This window comes from Gekko japonicus, unplaced genomic scaffold (assembly GCF_001447785.1).
Source record: "Gekko japonicus isolate JY-2015 unplaced genomic scaffold, Gekko_japonicus_V1.1 scaffold257, whole genome shotgun sequence".
Lineage (NCBI taxonomy): Eukaryota > Metazoa > Chordata > Lepidosauria > Squamata > Gekkonidae > Gekko > Gekko japonicus.
The window spans coordinates 323,778-345,737 of NW_015171509.1; the positions used below are offsets into that span (position 1 = coordinate 323,778).

The window sequence follows — 21,960 nt, forward strand, 5'->3', positions numbered from 1 at the left end:
ACATGCTGCCTTGGAAACCAAAAGGCCCTAAACCTGCTTTTGCTAAAGCAATCCCAAAGCAACACTGGCGAGATAAGGAGAGGTGATGGTTTAATCACACAGCAGCATATACTCTGCATGCAGAAGGTCCAGTTTCAAACCCTGGTATCTCTAGTTAAAGATATCCAATATGGGTATTTTTCACTTTTCCTGCCTGACAAGCTGGGGAGCTGCTGTCAGTCAGATGATATCAGGCTACATGGGCCAATGATGTCATCTGGTACAAGCAGGGCTTTTTGTAGAAAAAGCCCAGCAGGAACTCATTAGCATTACCACACCCCTGACAGCACAGCTCATTAGCATATTAGGCCACACCCCCATGCCTTCCCTTGGCTTACCCGTGCACCCTGTGGCTGCGGGGAGCCCAGGCAAGCCGGCTCTTGGAGGGGGAGGGGAGGCAGTTTTAACTGCCTTCCCTTGGCTTGCCTGGGCATCCCATGGCTGTGGGGAGCCCGGGCAAGACAGCCCTCAGACAGGCCAGGGGAGGCACGGAGAGGCATTTAAATGCCTCCACAATACTTTCAGGGGGGCCCCTGGTCTGCTCCTCTCAGAGTTGCCGGGGGGGTGTCATTCTGCAGGCCTTCCCTCTGTAGCTACGCATGTGCAGAGGTTTTGGCTGTAGTGGGCGTGGCCAACTCTGAAGCCAGCCGGAACTCCGTTCCTGTGCGTTCCTGTCCAAAAATAGCCCTGGGTACAAGACAGGAGAATATAAGGGCAATTTTAAGAGGAGAATTGGCAAAGAGCGATGCTTAACCCTTGCCATTAATTATCCCCTGAAAATGATCCTTGGTTTAAGAGCCCAGATGGGTAAATAAATAAATAAATTATAATGAGTGGAGAAAGGGAATTTGTAGGGCAGAATCAGCAGGCAGGAAGAAGGGTTAAGCCTCTCCCATGCACTTAATGATTATCTTCCACAAGTACCTCAGATTCAGAAACAGACTTACAGTGAGGTAGATTTGTTTTCACTGTAATGCATGGTTCAAGCTAGATTTCATCCTTAGCCATAGGATGTCACTGACCCTAAAACCCTTCCACTGAATGAAATCTGTGATCATGCTCATCTATAAATTGTTAAGCCTAAACCACACTGCTGGATCTTCAGATTTTGGGGCATACAGACTACCTGACATGTTCTCATTATAGAATATTATTCCTGTACTGAAGAATAGACATACTGAAATGCAGACGAACAACTGGTCAGAAGTATGATTTCAGACATCATAATACAGCAGCTGATTTCTTTCAGCAACACATATGTACAAGAGTAATAACAAGAAAACTGAGGGGCAAGTTAATGCTCATGTGTCTGATCTATGTAAATCAAATCAAAGAAAGAAAGAAATGCTTGAATACAGACTGAGCTACCCCTGGCATCATGCAAATTAGGTGATGGGCCCAGATATTAGCCTTTCTTCCTTCAAATACGCTATATGAGAGGAGGTACTTGCATTTATTCTCAAGGGGAGGGAAGAAAGATGTAGTAGGCTGAAAATCTGCATCATGAACCAAGCACTGGAAATCACCCAACACATCCCGCAATCAAAATAAGCCAGAGAATTGGAGTTCTCATTTTCCTAGGAGGGCCTCTCCTCCTTGATGGCAAGTACTGTTCAGAATATGAAGGATGGTAAATTTTTGTTATTGTTGTTAGATCAGATTCACAAATGTTACTCATCTGTCACAACATCACACACAGGAGATTAATAATGGGTTTAAATTAATTTTTTTTTAATTTAAGGATGGTGTATAGGAAAGATATGTTTGCCTTCCAAAGCTACAGAAGATGTGGGGCTGGGATCCCATTTCCCCTGCAATGACCATAACCCTTTGCACATTCCTGTAGCCAGAATTTTTTTTTCTTAGGGGGGGAGGTGCTGTGGGCACCTAATTAAATTAATTTAAAAGAAAATTGTTAAAAGATGATGTATAGGTGGTATATGATGCCAAAAAAATTGCTAATATGAATATTAATATGTCAAACAAATGTTGGAAGTGTAAAAAGGTTGAGGGCTCATTTTATCATATGTGGTGGACTTGTGAAAAAGCAAAATAATTTTGGAGTGAGATTCATGCAAAGATGGAAAAAAATGTGAAATGTAAATTTAAGAAAGAACCAGAAATATTACTTTTGGGACTAAAAATGGAAGAGGTCATTGTGGCGAAAAAGACATTGATGTGGGTACATGATAACAACAGCCAGAATGACCTATGCTCAATGCTGGAAGCAAGATGAAGTCCCGAGAGTCGAAGATTGGATTAAAAAGTGACTGTTTTTGGTTGAAATGGACAAGATGACACGGAAGCTTAATAATATCGAAGAAGAAGACTTCTATAAAGACTGGAAAGATTTAAAGGATTATTTGGAAAAATATTGGGATGTAAGAGACAATTTATTTTGCTTTAATAATTATTGAATATTGAACTTCAGCAACATGAAAGGATAGAGATATAATTGTAATAGTGGAGTAATAGTTACCTAGTGAACTTGTAATGAAGAAGCAGATGGAGGAGAAAGGTTAAGAAATATGCAGAAGGTCGTAGCACTGTGGGAAGCCATGTAGGGGGGGAAAGGGAGGGGGTAGGATGTAACGGGTACAAATGTAAAATTAATGTTGGTTGTGATTGATTATATCCTGCATAAAACTTTGTTTAAAAAAAATGTAATGGAGCAGGTGTGAGAGAGGGATTGGGGGAGGGAGAGGAGGTGTAGCTCCTTACCCCAGCCGGCTTCCTCCCCTCCACTGCACCTATATTGCTTGGAATAAAGCTTGGAGGGGAGGCACCGCACTGCCACACCGGCCTGAAGAAATTGAAGAAGACACTTTTACATTTAATGAGGGGAAAGGGGGTGGGGGGGGGATTAAAAACCCTTGCTTTAAAATTTGAAGCCACCCTCCCTACCACAGCTCCTCAAGGAAGGAGGGAAGAAGGAAGAAGCACAGCAGGCTGGAGGAGCCCTGCCAGCATCCCAGATGGCCCAGAGATGGGGATATTCCCTTCCAGCTCCGCCTGCTCGAGGGCCTCGTGGAAACCCAGAATGAAGCTGGAGATAGTTGGGCACTGGAGGTGAAGCATGGCGAGGCCACTGTCACAGAGAACAAAGTGCTGGCCAGGGTGGGTTTGGGAGTGGGCTTCAAGCAGGCGCAGTAGGAGGTGCTGTAGACCTGATACAGGGTGCTGCCCCATTTGCCCCACCACTGACTATGGCCCTGCCTTTGCAGAACCTTAAAGAGGCACCAGGAAATGATGGAGTACATGCTATCAACATATTTTTGTAAATGATAGTGGAAAATGCTGCTTCTATTTTAACTTTATTCTAAATCTTTGTTCAGTGAATGACAAAACACTGCAAGCCCAACAGAATCACCATCAATCTAAATACAGCTTGCCTTGAATTACACAAGATAAATTAAAAATCTTACCGAACCAGCCAACTATATTCCAGCCACTCACAACTACTTTTTAAAACCCACTCATGATTTACCAAGTAAACCAAATGGCTCTTTTCAGGCTGATTTAAGGTTTGATACTTTATACATGGGGGGGAAATTAGTGAAGAGGACCTGATCACACACAATTGGCATACAGTTAATTCAAACCCCCCCCCCAAAAAAAACCCTACTTATAAAGACAGACATATGGCAATATGTTGGGATTGTCATTAAAAAGTGGACTGCAATCTAATAATCATGTCTAGACATTTTGAGAGAAACCTGACAGTTATCAAACTACTCATCCAGGTCCCCAGCACTGTTCCCTCTAAGCTGAGTTAGTGTGAGCTAGCTCACAGTTTTCTAGCCTCCAGCTCACACATTTTTGACTTAGCTCAGGAAGGATGGCTCCAGAGCAAACTAATTTATGCAGTAGCGAAATTGCTCACTCACAACTTTAATGCCAGTAACTTACAAAGTAGAATTTTTCCTCAGAAGACTCCACAGCTTAGAGGGAGCATTGGTCCCCAGTAGCATCACAAAGCTCTCTTCTGTTCTGCTTTGCATGACCTAGTGGCAGCTATCAAAAACTGTTGCTTTAAATATATTGAAAGAAATATATTCCTGACAGCTCAGCAGGCTAATAGGCTTGGGAGTGAGGAGTACAAAGCCTCAGCAACAAAAGCCCTTTAAAGAGAAGGGAAGTTGAATAAGAAAGATCCATTAGATATTCAAGGAAACTGAAAAGAAAAATGATTCTTTTCATATTCTAATTCAATTTTTGCTTATTGCTAATTGAGTAAGCACTGAGAATCGGGAATGTGGTTAGTAATATTGCAGGTGATACACCTCTCCCATGCATCTCAAACGTCAACATCGGGACCAAGACTGCCTGAAATACAAAAGAGAAACATTCCTTCCACATACTGACACATAAAAAGGATAGATTTTGAACTGTTGTATTACAACATCTACTTCTTATATCTTATCTACTATGGCACAGACAACCTAGCCTCTTTAACAGGAGCACGCACTACCTTCTGCAGGCATTTGCTGCACGGCTCCTGTCACTTAAATATTTGTAATGATACTGATTTCTGAACATTTTATGGGACACGGCTATAATACCCTTTGTTAAAAATAAAATGGGATATGGCAACAAGACAACAGATAAATAAAACTAGACAAACAGGAAATATCTTAATTTGTACCTTTTTCATCTTGACAAAAAGAGGCATCAGCAGCAAAATTTTAGAATATTCAGTTACATAAACTGGTAATGAATACTTCTTTTAGGTGAACAATTTAGGCACCCAATTTTAATGGACACAGTATGTGCCTTCAAGCCACCAACTGTACCCAATTTTAATATGATCATTTTATCTGAGTAGCTCTTATTCAATAAAGAGGAAAGCCATGCTTCCATCAGAAATCTGCTACATTTTATGTCTGTTGTGGATGCTTTCTTTGCTCATATTTTTTTACATACATGCATAGATATATACATATTTGCCCCTGTACATGTGCAAAGACCCTGATATAAATGCAGGGGATAGATCTTGAAGCTAGACTTTAATAACCTCTCCACAGGAACCCTGCTATTGTTGGTATGATTGATGAGACAGTGATAATGGATGAGAGACCTGTCATCTTTAGTAAAATCTGAAAACTGAACTCCTCAAAGCAGTGGCAAGACAAGCATTTTGTTGGGTGATGGGAATTCTGACAGCCTTTATTTCACTCCCATTGCATATATTTGCATGTGGATTGGTAAATAGGCAAAGAAATGAGAGACACACTGCAGTGAGGGACAGCCATAGTGCCCTGGGCCTTGACCTTGTCAGAACTAATTAGCTAGGCTAGGTCAAAAATGGTCAATAATTTGACAGGAGCTGTTTAGGGAAAACCAAGAGCATGCTGGTGAGTCAGTTACTCTTTTTTATGAATCACTATTTTACATACACATTAGCACTCTCTGGGGGCTCCTCATGACTTGCATGTGTGGCATTGCAAAGGTAATATGATTAGCCATATGTAACCCTCATTTTAGACCTATTCCCTTTGACACATTTCAAGTGCATAATAAATTAGGGTCTTAACCCAATATAACAAATTAAAGTTGGTTAATTATTTCCAAAAGTTAAGGAAAGATTTTTCTATATCTGCTAATAATTTCCTAGTATGTGTAGTTTCCCCATACAGTATCCTAACATCTATATACCTTTTCTCATATTTATTCATTTATTTATTTCAGAACTTTCTATGCCTCCTCATCAGAATCCTGCTTGAGACAGGATTATATATTACTGATATAGAAACAACATGCCTTTAAAGCAACTCCATGGACATAAACAGCATAAAATGACCTAAAAAAACAGACCCAAGATCAGAAGAAGACCATTAAAAAGCTGGAAAGATAAGGCTCCTAATTAAAAGCCTGGGTAAAAATATAAGTTTTGGCCTAGCACCTAAAAGACAGTAAAGCAGTCATCAGGCAAGCCTTACAGGTGAGGCCATACCAAAGGTGAGGTTCCACCACAGAAAATGATTTGTCTCTAGTCACCACCCACCTCACCTCTGAATAGTACCATTAACCCCAACTGAGCTGGACTTGGAATACTCTCTCCACTATCAAAATGGATTGAATAGATTATATGAACCTCAATACTGGTTAAAAACGGTATCTTTAAGTAGTCCACATTTTAGGCTAGCTCTCTAAAGAAGCACAATCTAACCATACAAAACTATACATGATGGCAGAATAAATACATGATTTTTGTTGGGGAAATGCAACTGTAGCACTTGTCAGTATAAACTAACCCTGTATAAAGTGTTACCTGCACCTGTTCCCACCCCCTTTGGGTTCATAATGGTCTGGTGAGAGCCCCTTACCAAGGCGGGGTAGAATGTAAAAAAAAAAAAAGAGTTAGCTGGAATGCAACACAAGGTTATTTAAACAATATAATAGTTTATTAGCTAAAGACAAGCAAGGAATACAAAATAGAATACTTACTTCCTAAATACTTACAGTGGTTAAATATACAGAACAAAGATTTCCCCATGCACAGAAGCTTCTGGACTGGCCCAGAGAGATCACGAAAGACAAAGCCTTCCCTGGATCTCTGAGAGTCAGTCCTGAAATGAAGCTTCTTGCCTTCTTTTATACCATATTGGTCACATACATTTTGATAGAGCTATAGAAATTATAAACTACATCAATTAATCTAACTGCTTTGGTAATGTGGGCCATTATGGCCTAGGAAATGTTCCCACATTCCAGGGGCAATGGGGTTACCCTGATGCTTTTAGCAAAACAATGCAAGATAGCACCTAAATTTCTAAATAACAAAAAGAAGAATGTTACAATTTCAGGATGTTCTTTGTTTCCTTGAATCAAGGCAGCCAGTCAGGCACTGTCTGCTGGCTGGAGGTGTGATGTGAGTTTCTGCATGTAGGCAAGCCTTTAGTATTGCAAATATTCTGGCTTCCTTGACTTAATGGCAGGTGCATACCAATCTTTTATTTCTAAATGTTTCCAAATTCTTTAGATTCATGTACAATGTAGGTGAATGCAAATGTTGGTTCCTGTGTACGTGATGGAGGAAAGATATCTCTTGAGACAAAGGACTAGCAAAAATCATGTTGGGAGTCATGTTCACTGTGCTGCTAACTGCTTGGAAAGTTACAAAAATAGAGGAGAGAAAAACACTATGATTTCTTTATAAAATTAACTGTATAAATGGGTTTTAAATTTTCTGAACCAACTATTTCAGTTTTCTCACAACATTTTTATTTTGTGACCTCCTGTTCCAGAGCTCCCCCTCCATAATGGAGTAAGCTGGTCAGGGGAACCAAACCTGATACCAGGAGTGAGCCAGACTGGAAACAAAGGCTTCAAATAAAAGAGTACCATGAAGAAAGGCAGAGGAGGGGGCAGGGTCAAGCTCCTCTCATCTGTGCACTATGTCTTACATAAACTATTGTTTATTGACCTTACTCACCCATTTTAAACCTGACTGGGAAGACATGTGAACAAACAGAAGTGGATTCCCCACTCCCAACCACTTGTAGTTTGGCCATTACTTAAAACAACCATAGCAAAACCACGACATTCTGTTCAGTTTCTCAACCCCGCTCAGAAGTTTTCTGCTCTTTCCCCCCATTATAGTGCTATGAATAAGATTTGTCAACTCGTTTTTGATAGTGTATGTGAAATGGAAAAAAATATCCTCTGACCTTTGGCTTGGAAACAAAAGCTGCAAATTGCAGTATGAAAGCACATAGTTAGCTTCTTCTCAAAGAGGGCACAACACGGCACATGACACTATACTTGTTCCTCCACCCAGCATGGCTGCCTTTCTACAGCAAGACTTTCATCCAACCACAATTTGGAGGTAATGGACAATATTACCATATGTCAGTAGAAAAAATGTGGAAAGATATTTTTGCAGGAGTGTGGAGACAGACTCCAATCTTCTCTCCCTGCTTTCCACTTAATACATTTCTTGCATGCCTCAAAAAGATAAACACAAAAATTTTATGTATCCAGGTCAGAAATACTGCTACAGCGTTGATTTTTGGTAACATTTTTTGAAGTCTGACAATAGCAGTGGCAAAGCTTTTCAGAAGCTGCCTTCAAAATCAGACATACATATATTTGGCTTTACTTTTATGACAGATGTCATCGACATTGCTATGTGGGAAGATCTCTTAAGAAGCATAGGACTATTACAGAAAAAGGCAAGGTTAATAATAGGCTTTTTGTGTAGTATATTTCATGTTAAGATGTAGAGAAAAGGATGAAAGTTCCTCTAAGCTTTGACAAGAAGAGCATGAAGCTTGTTACCTTACCATAAAAAGAGATACAAAGAATGTGTAAAAGAATTTTGACTATATTCTCTAGGGAGTATAGGAACTTATCCAGAATTTAAAAATGGATTGAAAAAGCAAAATTGATATTTCACTTGGAGTAAAAGTATTCCTGTATGTCATACTAAATCAAGCACAGGAGATAAAAAAACAAGTGTGCCAGAGTACTTACAAGAAGAAGTAACAAGATTAATTTTGACTGCACAGTATTCACAACAAATATAGATTTATACCAAATAAAAATTGGCCCCAAATATATTCAGGACACAAATAATGTTTTCCTCTGGGCTAGAAAATAACGTCTCAGATAGAAGTCTGATGTAAGGGTCAAATTACACATTAAATGGTGGTACATTCATTTTTAATGAAATACAAGTGCTGAGGACTTGTTCATCTGATTGGTGCAGCCATGCTGAGAAAAGGTATGTTTCATCTCCCCTCCTGCACCATTTTCCTGACTTAAAAAAAACAGACCTATTCCCAGCTTCTGCTTATTCTACAGCATGGATCTCCTCCATAATTTGTCATTTGCTACTAAACTGGGATTAGTACAGGCATAGAATCAGTGTATGAGTTACAGAAATGTAAACTGTAGCCTGAAGAACAAAACGGTACACATCAGCAGGAATACTTTTCCTAATGCAGCTAAAGAATCTGCCGTGACTCAAGCAGTGTGGGTGTTCACTGAACTAGGCAGAGAGATATTCAGAGCTAGGTCAGTTTCAGAGTACTTAATAAAGTCGGACGATTAGTTACTGCAGTCCTACTGATTTTTATGTAGTTAACAAGGAGCTGGTAATTTATCTTAAATGGATTTGTGCAGGTCAGCTTGGTTTAGAGTGCTTGGCAAGAATCTGTTCAGATTACAAAAAATGTCTGTGCTCTACCATAGATGTGGCATGTTTCATTTCCAGCACATGACTGCACTATTTATCTTCACACAATACACAGGTACGGGTGTGCTTTTACCCAAAGAAACAAGTAATTTCAAACTACTTGTATTTGGGCTTCCTCCAAAAGGGAGCAGACACAATAAGATGGCAAGAAACGTGCCCTGTGGAGGTAAACTGTTCTGTGTGGCCTAATATGCAGAGGAGTTCGTGCTACAAAAAGAGCCCAGTAGAAACAAGTAATTTCAAACTACTTGTATTTGGGCTTCCTTCAAAAGGGAGCAGACACAATAAGATGGCAAGAAACGTGCCCTGTGGAGGTAAACTGTTCAGTTACACTGGGTCTCCAAATTAACTCTGTGAATAACATACCACGAAACACTCTTAAATTTTCCTTTCTAATCCTTCTGTGTAGAGATGCCTACCGTACATCTCTGCAGCACCACATTCCTCTCTGTTCTTTAAAACTGGTCTTAAAATGCATTTCTTCAATGAAACCTTTGGCCCAACCTTCTCAATCCACATACCTACTTGAAACACAAGAAATACAAGAAAGCAAAGTGGCTGTCTGATGAGGCTTTACAAATAGCAGAGGAAAGAAGGAAAGCAAAAGGCAAAGGTGAAAAGGAAAGATTTACCCAACTGGAATCAGATTTCCAGAGAACAGCAAGGAGAGATAAGAAGGCTTTCCTGAATGAACAATGCAAAGTAATAGTGGAAAAGAATAGAATGGGAATGACTAGAGATCTCTTCAAGAAAATTGGAGAAATCAAGGGAACATTCCATGCAAAGCTGGCCATGATAAAGGACAAAAATGGTAGGGACCTAACAGAAGCAGAAGAAATTAGGAAGAGATGGCAAGAATACACAAAAGAACTATACAAGAAGAACCTCAATGTCCTTGACAATCACTGACCTCAAGCCAGACATCCTGGAGTGCGAAATGGGCCCTAGAAAGCATTACTAACAATTAAGCTAGCAAAGGTGATAGTATCCCAGCTGAGCTATTCAAACTCTTAAAAGAGTATGCAGTTAAAGTGCTGCACTCAATATGCCAGCAAATTTGGAAAATGCAACAGTGGCCACAGAACTGGAAAAAGTCAGTTTACATTTCAATCCCAAAGAAGGGCAATGACAAGGAATGTTCAAACTATCGCACAATTGCACTCATTTCACATGCTAGCTAGGTCATGCTCGATCCTACAAGCTAGGCTTCAGCAGTACATGGATAGAGAACTGCCAGAAGTACAAGATGGGTTTCAAAGAGGTAGAGGAACTAAAGATCAAATTGCCAATGTTCACTGGATTATGGAGAAAGCAAGGGAGTACCAGAAAAACATCTACTTCTGTTTCATTGACTACGTTAAAGCCTTTGATTGTGTGGATCACAACAAACTATGGCAAATCCTTAAAGAGATGGGAGTACCAGACCACCTCACATGTCTCCTGAGATACCTGTATAAGGATCAAGAAACGACAGTTAGAACCGGATATGGAACAACTGATTGGATTAGCATAGGAAAAGGAGTACGACAAGGATGGATATTGTCACCCTGCTTATTTAATTTATATGCAGTGTATATTACGCGAAATGCCGGCCTGAATGAATCAAAAGCCAGAATTAAGATTGCCAGAAAAAACATCAACAACCTCAGATATGCAGGCGATACCACTCTAATGGCAGAAAGTGAAGAGGACCTAAAGAGCCTCTTACTAAGATGAAAAAGGAGAGCACGAAAGTTGGCTTGAAACTCAGCATCAAAAAAACTAAGATCGTGGCATCCGGCCCCATCACTCTTTGGCAAATAGAAGGGTAGTCATGGAAGCAGTGGCAGAATTCACATTCCTGGGTTCCAAGATCACTGCAGATAGTGACTGCAGCCATGAAATTAAAAGACGCTTGCTCCTTGGGAGGAAAGCGATGGCAAACCTGGACAGCATAATAAAAAGTAGAGACATCACCCTGCCAACAAAAGTCCATATGGTCAAAGCAATGGTATTCCCAGCAGTAATGTATGGCTGCGAGAGTTGGACTATAAGGAAGGCTGAGTGCCAAAGAATAGATGCTTTCAAATTATAGTGCTGGAGAAGATGTTTGAGAGTCCCTTGGACTGCAAGGAGATCAAATCAGTCAATCCTAAAAGAAATAAACCCTGACTGATCCCTGGAAGGCCAGATACTGAAGCTGAAGCCCAAATACTTTTGGTGAAGAAAGGGACAGCAAAGGATGAGATAGTTAAACAGTGTTATCGATGCAACAAACATGAATTTAAGCTACTCTGGAGGACAATGGAAGACAGGAGGGCCTGGCGTGATGTGGTCCATGGGGTCGCAAAGAGTCGGACTTGACTGTGCAACCGAACAACAACTGAAACACATCACTGCAGTGCTCACATTCATTCCTTGTCAGCCTTGTTTTCCCCATTTCTCCCCTCTCTTTGTTGGTTTGCTTGTTACCCTTGTTTCTCCCTTCCTTCTATCCTTCTCCTCTATAGGTGGGTCCTTTTCCTGCTCAGAATTTTAGATTGTGGGCAGTTTGGAGCAGGAGACTGTCCTATTTTGAGTTTGTTACTCTGAAAGGTAGTATCTCTGATGGGTGCTAGGTAGCTAGAAATGGAGATAAGGTTTTGCAGAAAAGGACTGCAAAAAAAAGCTGTTTTCCCTGTGGAACGTTCACAAGTATATATCATAAGAGAAATCAATATGCTACTTGTTTTGGCCTGTATTTCAGGATGAGAAGAGGCTTTGAAGAGCAAAAAGAGACTTAATATTCTGTAAGTGTCCTACAAGTGCACTGCTATACAATCTATGAAGGACCTCAAGTTATGACTAGATTGCTGTAGCATGCAAAATCCAGCATTGTGTCAGTTGCTAAGTGATCCACTGGGATTCTAACATTGCCTCCTTACCTGAGTCAAATTTCAAGAACTCTTAATGGAACAATCTGTAGCACTTGACATGGCAAAAATACCACTTCCTCTTATTTGAGACTGCAATGTCAAAGCCTTTCAAAGAGGTATCAAGCATTCCTCATATTATTTCCATTACTCATCATGCTTACAAGTGCCAGCACATCACATTATATAGCATCTCTTCTAAGAAATAGAAATATTCATATGAACCCAAATGACCAAATTTAGCATAGTGTTTTAGTAATAAAGGTCTTAACCCTGCCAGGTTATTGAGTGAACATAACATATATTCACAGGTGGATGTAATAGAAACTTATAATATTGATAATTTCTAGACAAGTATGACATACAAAACTTACTAGTGAAAAAATTCTGCCTCTGAACTTTAAGCAAGATTCTAATTCACATTTCCCTATCTGCATCTTTAAGAAATGTGCAGGGATTTATGGGATGGTATAGAGGAGAGTGCAAAAGTGGGCTTGAAACTCAACATCAAAAAAACTAAGATCATGGCATTTGGCCCCATTACTCCTTGGCAAATAGAAGGGTAGTCATGGAAGCAGTGACAGACTTCACATTCCTGGGATCCCAGATTACTGCAGACAGTGACTGCAGCCATGAAATTAAAAGATGCCTGCTCCTTGGGAGGAAAGCGATGGCAAACCTGGGCAGCATAATAAAAAGTAGAGACATCACCCTGCCAACAAAATTCCATATGGTTAAACCAATGGTATTCCCAGTAGTCATGTATGGCTGCGAGAGCTGGTCCGTAAGGAAGGCCGAGCACCAAAGAATAGATGCCTTTGAACTATGGTGCTGGAAAAGACTCTTGAGAGTCCCTTGGACTGCAAGGAGAACAAATCAGTCAATCCTAAAAGAAATCGACCCTGACTGTTCCCTGGAAGGCCAGATACTGAAGCTCAAATACTTTGGCCACCAAATGAGAAGGGCGCACTCACTGGAGAAGACCCTATGTCAGACGTCTGCAGCTATCAGTTCCCAACAACTTTCTTGCAAAGAAGTGAAGTTTATTGAGACATTGAAGTATGCAGATTATCTTTACACATCTTGTGTTAGAATTGGCAATAAGCACACAAAGGAAGCAGATATAAAAAATTCAAGAGGGTCCCCTGATGGCCGGGAGCCAATTAAGGGATAGGCAAAAGCCCGCCAAAGCTAACGGGTCTAAGAACATAAGAACATAAGAGACGCCAATGTTGGATCAGGCCAAAGGCCCATCCAGTCCAACACTCTGTATCCCACAGTGGCCAGAAATACCAGTGCCATCAGGAGGTCCACCAGTGGGGCCAGGACATTAGAAGCCCTCCCACTGTTGACCCCCCCCCCAAGCACCAAGAAGCCAGAGCATCACTTGCCCCAGAGCCCCTATCTATACCTTGTGGCTAATAGCCACTGATGGACCTCTGCTCCATATACTTATCTAATTCCCTTTTGAAGCCGTCCATGCTGGTAGCCGTGACCACTTCCTGTGGCAGTGAATTCCAAGTGTTAATCACTCTTTGGGTGAAGAAGTACTTCCTTTTATCCGTTCTAACCCTACCACTCAGCAGAAGAAGTACTTCCTTTTATCCGTTCTAACCCGACCGCTCAGCAATTTCATGGAGTGCCCACGGGTTCTTGTATTGTGAGAAAGGGAGAAAAGTACCTCTTTCTCTACCTGCTCTTTCCCATGCATAATCTTATAAACCTCAATCATGTCTCCCCTCAGTCGTCGTTTCTCCAAGCTAAAGAGCCCTAAACGCTTTAACCTTTCCTCATAGGGAAAGTGTTCCAACCCTTTTATCATTCGAGTTGCCCTTTTCTGCACTTTTCCCAAAGCTATAATATCCTTTTTAATGTGTGGTGACCAGAACTGCACACAGTATTCCAAATGAGGTTGCACCATTGATTTATATAGGGGCATCTGTTTTCTGTCTGATCTGTTTTCAATACCCTTCCTAATAATCCCCAGCATAGCATTGGCCTTCTTTATTGCAGTCACACACTGTCTCGACATTTTCAGTGAGTTATCTACTACAACTCCAAGATCTCTCTCTTGATCAGTCTCTGCCAGTTCAGACCCCATCAACGTGTATTTATAGTTAGGATTTTTGGCTCCAATGTGCATCACCTTGCACTTGGCCACATTGAACCCCATTTGCCATGTTGACGCCCACTCGCCCAAAATTGACAGATCCCTTTGGAGTGCCTCACAATCCTCACTGGTTTTCACCACCCTGAACAACTTTGTATCATCCGCAAATTTAGCCACTTCACTGCTTACTCCCAACTCCAAATAATTAATGAACAAGTTAAAAAGCAGTGGACCAAGTACTGATCCCTGCGGTACCCCACTGCTTACCACCCTCCACTGAGAAAATTGCCCACCTACACTCACTCTCTGTTTTCTATGAACTAGCCAGTTTTTGATCCATAAAAGAACTTGTCCTTCTATCCCATGATTTTTGAGCTTACTTAGGAGCCTTTGATGAGGAACTTTATCAAAAGCTTTCTGGAAGTCAAGGTAAATAATATCTATTGGATCCCCCTTGTCCACATGTTTGTTCACCCCCTCAAAGAACACTAACAGGTTAGTGAGACAAGATCTTCCCTTACAGAAACCGTGCTGAGTCTGCCTCAATAGGTTTTGTTCATCTATGTGCCTACTAATTCTTTCCTTAATAATGGTTTCCACCAATTTACCCGGTATCGACGTCAGACTGACAGGCCTGTAATTTCCCGGATCTCCTCTGGAACCCTTTTTAAAGATGGGAGTGACATTAGCTACCTTCCAATCCTCAGGAATGGAGGCAGATTTTAAGGAAAGATTACATATCTTTGTCAGGAGATCTACAAGTTCACATTTGAGTTCTTTCAGAACTCTCGGATGTATGCCATCTGGGCCTGGTGATTTATCAGTTTTTAAGTTGTCTATCAGTTTTAGGACCTCCTCTCTCGTCACCTCAATCTGACTCAGGTCTTCCAACACCCCTCCTGAAATCAGTGGTTCTGGAGTGGGCAAGCACTTCTCATCTTCCACAGTGAAGACGGAGGCAAAAAATGCATTTAGCTTCTCAGCCATTTCCCTATCATCCTTCAATACTCCTTTTACCCCTTGGTCGTCCAAGGGCCCCACTGCCTCCCTGGCTGGTTTCCTGTTTCTAATGTATTTGAAGAAAGTTTTATTGTTGGTTTTTACGTTTTTTGCTATATGCTCCTCATATTCCCTTTTTGCCTGCCTGACCTCAGACTTGCATTTTATTTGCCATAGCCTGTGTTCTGTTTTATCAGCCTCACTGTGACTAGCTTTCCACTGCTTAAAGGAATCCTTTTTACATTTTACAGCTTCCATTACTTTGTTCATTAACCATGCAGGCTTTTTCCTATACCTGTTTGTGCCTTTCCTAACCTGCGGAATATTTTTTTTTTGCGCTTCTAGGATCGTAGTTTTAAATAGTTTCCAAGATTCCCCTATGATTTTGACCCTTTCTACTTTTCCTTTCAGTTTCCTCCCCACATGTCCTCTCATATCAGAGAAGTTACCCCTTTTAAAGTTAAAAGTGGTTGTGTCAGTCTTTTTGGCCAATTCCCTATTTATACAAATGTTGAACTCAACAACATTATGATCACTGTTCCCAAGCGGTGCAATCACTTTTACATCTCTCACCAGGTCTTGAGTGTTACTTAGGACCAAATCAAGGATCGCCTCTCCCCTGCTAGGTTCCATGACTATCTGCTCCATAGCACAGTCATTTAGAGTGTCTAGAAACTCAATCTCTTTTTCTCGACTAGAACACATATTGACCCAATCAATGTGTGGGTAGTTAAAATCACCTATTACGACACAGTGTTTTTGTCCAGCTGCTATCATTTTTTAAAAAATTTTTTTAACAGTTTTATTTAAATTTTATCACAAATAAACAACCATTACATTCGTATTTTAACGTGTCATCTGTATGAGTCTATTACAGATTTTTATACTCTATCCATTTGTAGAATTCTGCCCATCTTTCTTTAAACACCTTATCATCTTTCCCTTGCAAAATGAGTGTTAATTTATCCATTTCTGCGACTTCCATTAATTTCTCAACTATTTCCTTTCTCTTAGGTAACTTTTCTTGCTTCCAGTATTTAGCAATCAAAATTCTAGCCGCTGTGAGCATATATGTTAGTATATAGTAATTTTTCCCTTTATGCTCATTTGGAATAATATTTAACAGGTAAATCTCCAGACTTAATTTTAAACTTATATGCAGCACTTCTGTTATCAAATCATTTACATTTTTCAAAAACTTATACATTTTTTTGAATTCATTCATCATTTTATAATCCTCCTCTATCTTTTGATCTGGTGGGCGATAACAACCCCCCAGTGTTAAGTTTCCTTTTGGCCCCCCTATTTCAACCCATAGAATTTCCAGAACCGAATCCAATTCTCTTAGACTCTCAATCTTTCTGGACTTTATACCCTCTCTGACATACAGAGCCACCCCACCTCCAACCCTCCCCCCCCCTATCCTTCCAATATAATATATAACTGGGAATCACTGTATCCCACTGATTTTCCTCATCCCACCAAGTGTCTGAAATACCCACAATGTCTATTTTTCCCTCCAACACCCGATTTTACCTCGGCCACTTCTAGCATTTGCATAGAAACAGCTGTAATTTCCCATACAAGTTAAGCCTGCAACCTTCCTCTTGCTATCTCGAGACCTTGTCAGGCAGTCCATGTCACTAGTCATGGCCTCAGTGGACAATTTCAATCCACCTCCCTGTAGAAAAGCAACACCTACCCCCTCATCTCTCTGAGATGAGCCAACCCGAACCAGAGACTTTTCATCTCCTGTCGGCTTTCCCCCCAGTATTCAGTTTAAAAACTGTTCCGCCACCTTTTTGATTTTAAGCGTCAGCAGCCTGGTTCCTTCTTGGGCCAAGTGGAGACCGTCTCACCTGTACAGCTCCCTCTTGTTCCAAAAAGCATCACAGTGCCTAACAAATGTGAAACCTTCCCCCCCTACACCATCGTCTCATCCACGCATTGAGACTCCTGATCTGTGTCTGTCTCTCCAGCCCTGCATGTGGAACAGGTAGCACTTCTGAGAAAGCTACCTTGGAGGTCCTGGACCTAAGTTTCCTGCCCAGCAGCCTAAATTTCTCCTCCAGGACCTCACAACTGCATTTCCCCACATTGTTGGTGCTGACATGCACCACGACCACTGGCTCCTCCCCAGCACTATCTACCAGCCTATCTAAAACAAGTGTAATGTCCGCTACATTCGCACCAGGCAGGCAAGTCACCATACGGTCAGTATGCGGGTTCGCCACCCAGCTGTCTACCTGCCTAAGGATCGAATCACCAACTACCAAGAGCCCCCCTCCCACCCTGCCCAGGGATGGTTCCTTGGTGCGAAAGGATACCCGCTCACCAGCTGGGGAAGAGGTTTCCCAAGAGAAAGCTGATGCTAGACACCAAGGCCAAATGCTCATGTTACACAGCTAAAAACCCCATGGAAGGCACAGAGAAAGGAAACCTAACATTCCAAAGACACCCTCCACTCCATGGCAGCGAGAGGCCTAGCTGACACCCTGATGCTGGGAAAGACTGAAGGAAAAAGAAGAAGTTAAGCAAACTCCGGAGCATGATGGAAGACAGGAGGGCCTGGCGTGATGCGGTCCATGGGGTTGTGAAGAGTCGGACTCAACTATGCAACTGAACAACAAGAACAACATAGCGGAAGAAGCACATTCTCATGTCATCATGGATAGAGGTGAATCTGAAACACAGACTCTTTCACTGATTTTAGTTGTTAAATGAAATCTATATTTACTGTTGCAATGCTTTATCTTTGTATTTTACTTTTATTAATCAATTTCATAAACTGCTTCAAGTGCTCTATGAAGAATGAGATGAAAAATACCCCAAATAAATAAAAAGATTTGGACAAGTTATGGAAACTGTCCCAGTTCTATGCATCAAATTTAAATGTCATAATCCCACCACTGTGAATATTTGTGTCCTTTGTCATTTTAATTTACTGGCACCTTTATGTTCCTTATTTTCATTTTAATGTTAAAGGTGGCCATTTGGTAGCCTGAATAGCCTAAACTAGGCTGAGCTCATCAGAGCTCAGAAGCTAAGCACAGTCAGCTTAGTACTTGGATGGGAGACCACCAAGGAAGACCTGGGCTGCCATACAGAGGTAGGCAACGGCAAACCACCTCTGTTCTTCTTTTGCCTTGAAAACCCAATGAGGGGTCACCATGAGCAGTGTTCCCTCTAAGCTGAGTTAGTGTGAGCTAGCTCACAGTTTGTTAGCCTCTGGCTAACACATTTTTGTCTTAGCTTAGGAAAGATGGCTCCAGAGGAAACTAATTTATGCAGTAGTCAAATTGCTTGCTCACAACTTTAATGCCAGTAGCTCACAAAGTAGAATTTTTGCTCACGGGACTCCACAGCTTAGAGGGAGCATTGACCATGAGTGGGTTGCAACCTGATGGCACTGAATTATTATTATTATTGTCTTGAAGCCAGTAGCAAAAGGGCTTTATATTTCAACTTCTTGTAATGCATTTCTGAATATCATCACTTCTTTATTACAAATGTTATCAGTGAAGACAATGTTTTGGATCCTATGCAAACAGGAGGGCCAGGTGTTCAATGAAATGCATCTTTCCCATTTGTCCAGCACCTCCCAACAAATGCCCAAAAGCTAATCCACAGAACACATAAAAACTACAGCAAGGAGTGGAATTTGGCAAAATTGCCCCCATCTCCCTTGTTCACTAGTACAGGAAGCATGGTGGACCAAGTATTACATTCATGCAAGAGGAAGAAGGAGTGATTCCATCCAATTTTTCCTCCTCAGTGTAGACCACTGTGCTGCATGGCTTTTTGTCCATGAAGCTCAGTTGATCTCCAACATCTTCTTTTGGGGCCCTCAGTGGGCCGGGGGGGGGATAGGGAGGTAGGAAAGATCCATGACTGTAAGTGCTTTCATAGGATCCAGTACTACTGGATGGCCCACAGATTTCAGTCAGTTATTTTATTACTCTAACACCCTGAATGATGTTTGTTCAGAAGCAAGTCTCACTTGAGTTCAGAGGGGCTTACTTCCAGATAACTGTGAAATGACCGCAGCTCTAAACAATCTACAAAATTTCTCTGTGGTTGACCTAACTAAGGTTTCCTAGTGAACTCAACATGTTATCCTAAAGACTGGAATATGTCTTTATGCACCCTTTAATTTCTTTCTATAACTAATATTGTTGTATCTTTACCAACCTAATTTTAAGCATCTTACATTTTATAATTTTCTCCTTTTAGTCTGGAGCTTGTATTCATCCATTTTAAAATAAGAGGAGGAAGAGGAGGAGGAGATTGGATTTATACCCCGCCCTTCACTACCCAAAGGCGTCTCAGAGTGACTTACAAACTCCTTTCCCTTCCCCTCCCCTCAACAGACACCCTGTGAGGTAGATGGGGCTGAGAGAGCTCTGACAGAAACTGCTCTTTTTCAAGGACAGCTGTGTCAGAATTATGGCTTGCCCAAGGCCATCCAGCAGCTGCAGGTGGAGGAGTGGGGAATCAAACCTAGTTCTCCCAGATTAGAGTCCACACACTTAACCACTACACCAAACTGGCTCTCAAAAGAAAAGTCCAATCCTATGCATGTTTCTTTGACAAAGAAAACATACTGTATTCACTTTCTTGGGAGTACATATCATCTAAGTTAATATGCATAAGATTGTAGCCATAAACTGAAAGCCTATTCCTGTGTACCCTGACTTGGGAGTAATCTTATTGAACACAGTTGTCACTACTTCTTAGTAAACTCTCATGGCCTTCAGTTCCACAGTTTGTTCATATTGTCTCAGGCTTTACTGCTATGTGAGTTTATTAAGCCTTAGAACAAGAACGGTATTTACACTGATAATTTATGATGCATTTATTAATGTAATGTATTGTTTTTATTTGTAAGCAACCTCAAGCAGGTCTCTGGAGAGGTGGCATATAAATCCCCTACATAAATAAATCTTTTTTGTTTCACCAGCTGATTATGGTGGGAACAGATATGATATATACGGAGAATCATGCTCTGGGGTACTTGTTCTAATATCTTTTCATGCAAAGATAAGGGATTTAAGGTGTGGTTGGTCTCATACATTATTTATATGTACTGTGACATTTTGTGTGTTTATAATAAAACAAAATAAAAAGCAGTGAAATCAGTAACCTCAAATTATAACAACAGGTACTGCAGTCCTCCTGATTTTGATATTAATCTGTTATATTTCTAACCCATAATCATGAACGTGAATTTGTCATGGCATCTAAATATATCCAATGCATTACTTATTTCAATTCTATTTTCAGTCAATTATCTACACCCCAAAATAAGGGATCTTAAGTGTAAGCTTTTACAGTGCTTTTTAGAACTGGTCACTGATTCATGTAGCTCCATTTTAAGCATATTTACTCAAAACCAAGCTCCATTTAGTTCCAAATTCAGCTGGACTTATTCCCTACTTAAGTGTGCATAGGACTGCAATCTGAACAGTCCTAACATTATTGGCCCTAATCTGGATTTCTGGGCAAAAGTAAAGAACTTAATTAAGAAATGCAAATGGAAATATGCAAAACTTTTGGAATTCTGTTTTAATTAATAGGTGGCTTCCTTAATAAGGCATTTTCAAGATATGCTTCCACGTGTCCACACACAGAGAAGGGAATTTGCTGCTCTGATACTTACTGTCATCAGCTGATGGGTAGTAGTGCAAAAGATCAAGAAAACTTGCACCTTTTAACTCCTTGCCATCTTTAAATTGCTCTGCACAATCACAGAATCCAAGGAATGCAGTTTTTTGCAGATCTGCACTAATTCCACGTAAACAGATTTCTCTGAGTATATTGGTATATATGTATCCCACTTGCCACTGCCAGCATGGGAGTTTGATCGTGTTACTCTTTGGCTGTAGGTGAAAATTCCAATCAAGTATGGACCGTAATTGATATGGTTATAGTTCTATCAAAAGTTCTATACATAAGAACAGATTGATATATTGTTTATAGTACACCCTTACAGCTAGATCCTATGCATGATTAGAGTTCTATCAAAAGTTTCATATATCATAAAGAACAGGTTGATATATATCTTTGCAAAATACCTTTTCAGCTAAATTCTACGCACGTTTACTTACAAGTGAGTATCACTGTTCACTGTGGCTTACATGCAAGTAAGCATGCATAGGACTGAATTTGGAGCAACCCTGTAGTTACTTCTAAATTCCATTTTATTCAATGGAGCTTACACCCAGGAATGCAGTTCTTAGGACTGCAGTCTTATTCTCACAACAATCGGGGGGGGGGGGCAGAGAGAACTGCACCCATAAGCCACTCAAAATGTTTTAAACTGCAGGAGAATTACATTTCAAGAACTGGTGTGTTTGTTCGTTCTTCCAACTTGGAATACTGAGACCAACATAAACTTCAGGGACAAACAGTAAAGAAAATAAATGCTTTGCTTCTATCCAATTTAGTGTTTTCCAGAAGCACATTTCCCTCCTACATCTAAATGAGCTTGGTGCTTACCTGCTTCTGAAGAGGCATAGAGCCTGAAATAAAATCTCTCACTAGGTCCATTAAAACTTTCAAGCTGGACATGTTTAATTTGGCAGCCTCTCCAAGGACCATCAAGCCCAATACTGATTCCAACCTAGATATTTTAAGATAGGAGGGTCAACATTGGTCTAAAATAAAATAATCAGTGGGGGGGGTTCAAATAGAAAAACTATTTTGGAGACAGAAGTAATTGC

General features: G+C 40.7%; 1 protein-coding gene across 1 annotated transcript in view; it reads right to left on the reverse strand.

The window, feature by feature from the left end:
* Window positions 1–21,960, reverse strand: part of TMEM232 (transmembrane protein 232) — a 191,072-nt gene that overhangs the window by 118,258 nt on the left and 50,854 nt on the right. Inside the window, exons 8-9 of the mRNA XM_015419320.1 lie at window positions 21,737–21,860; window positions 20,898–21,117 (exon numbers count right to left, since the gene is read on the reverse strand). Coding sequence (XP_015274806.1) covers window positions 20,898–21,117; window positions 21,737–21,860 — 344 coding nt within the window. The remainder of the gene's footprint in view (window positions 1–20,897; window positions 21,118–21,736; window positions 21,861–21,960) is intronic.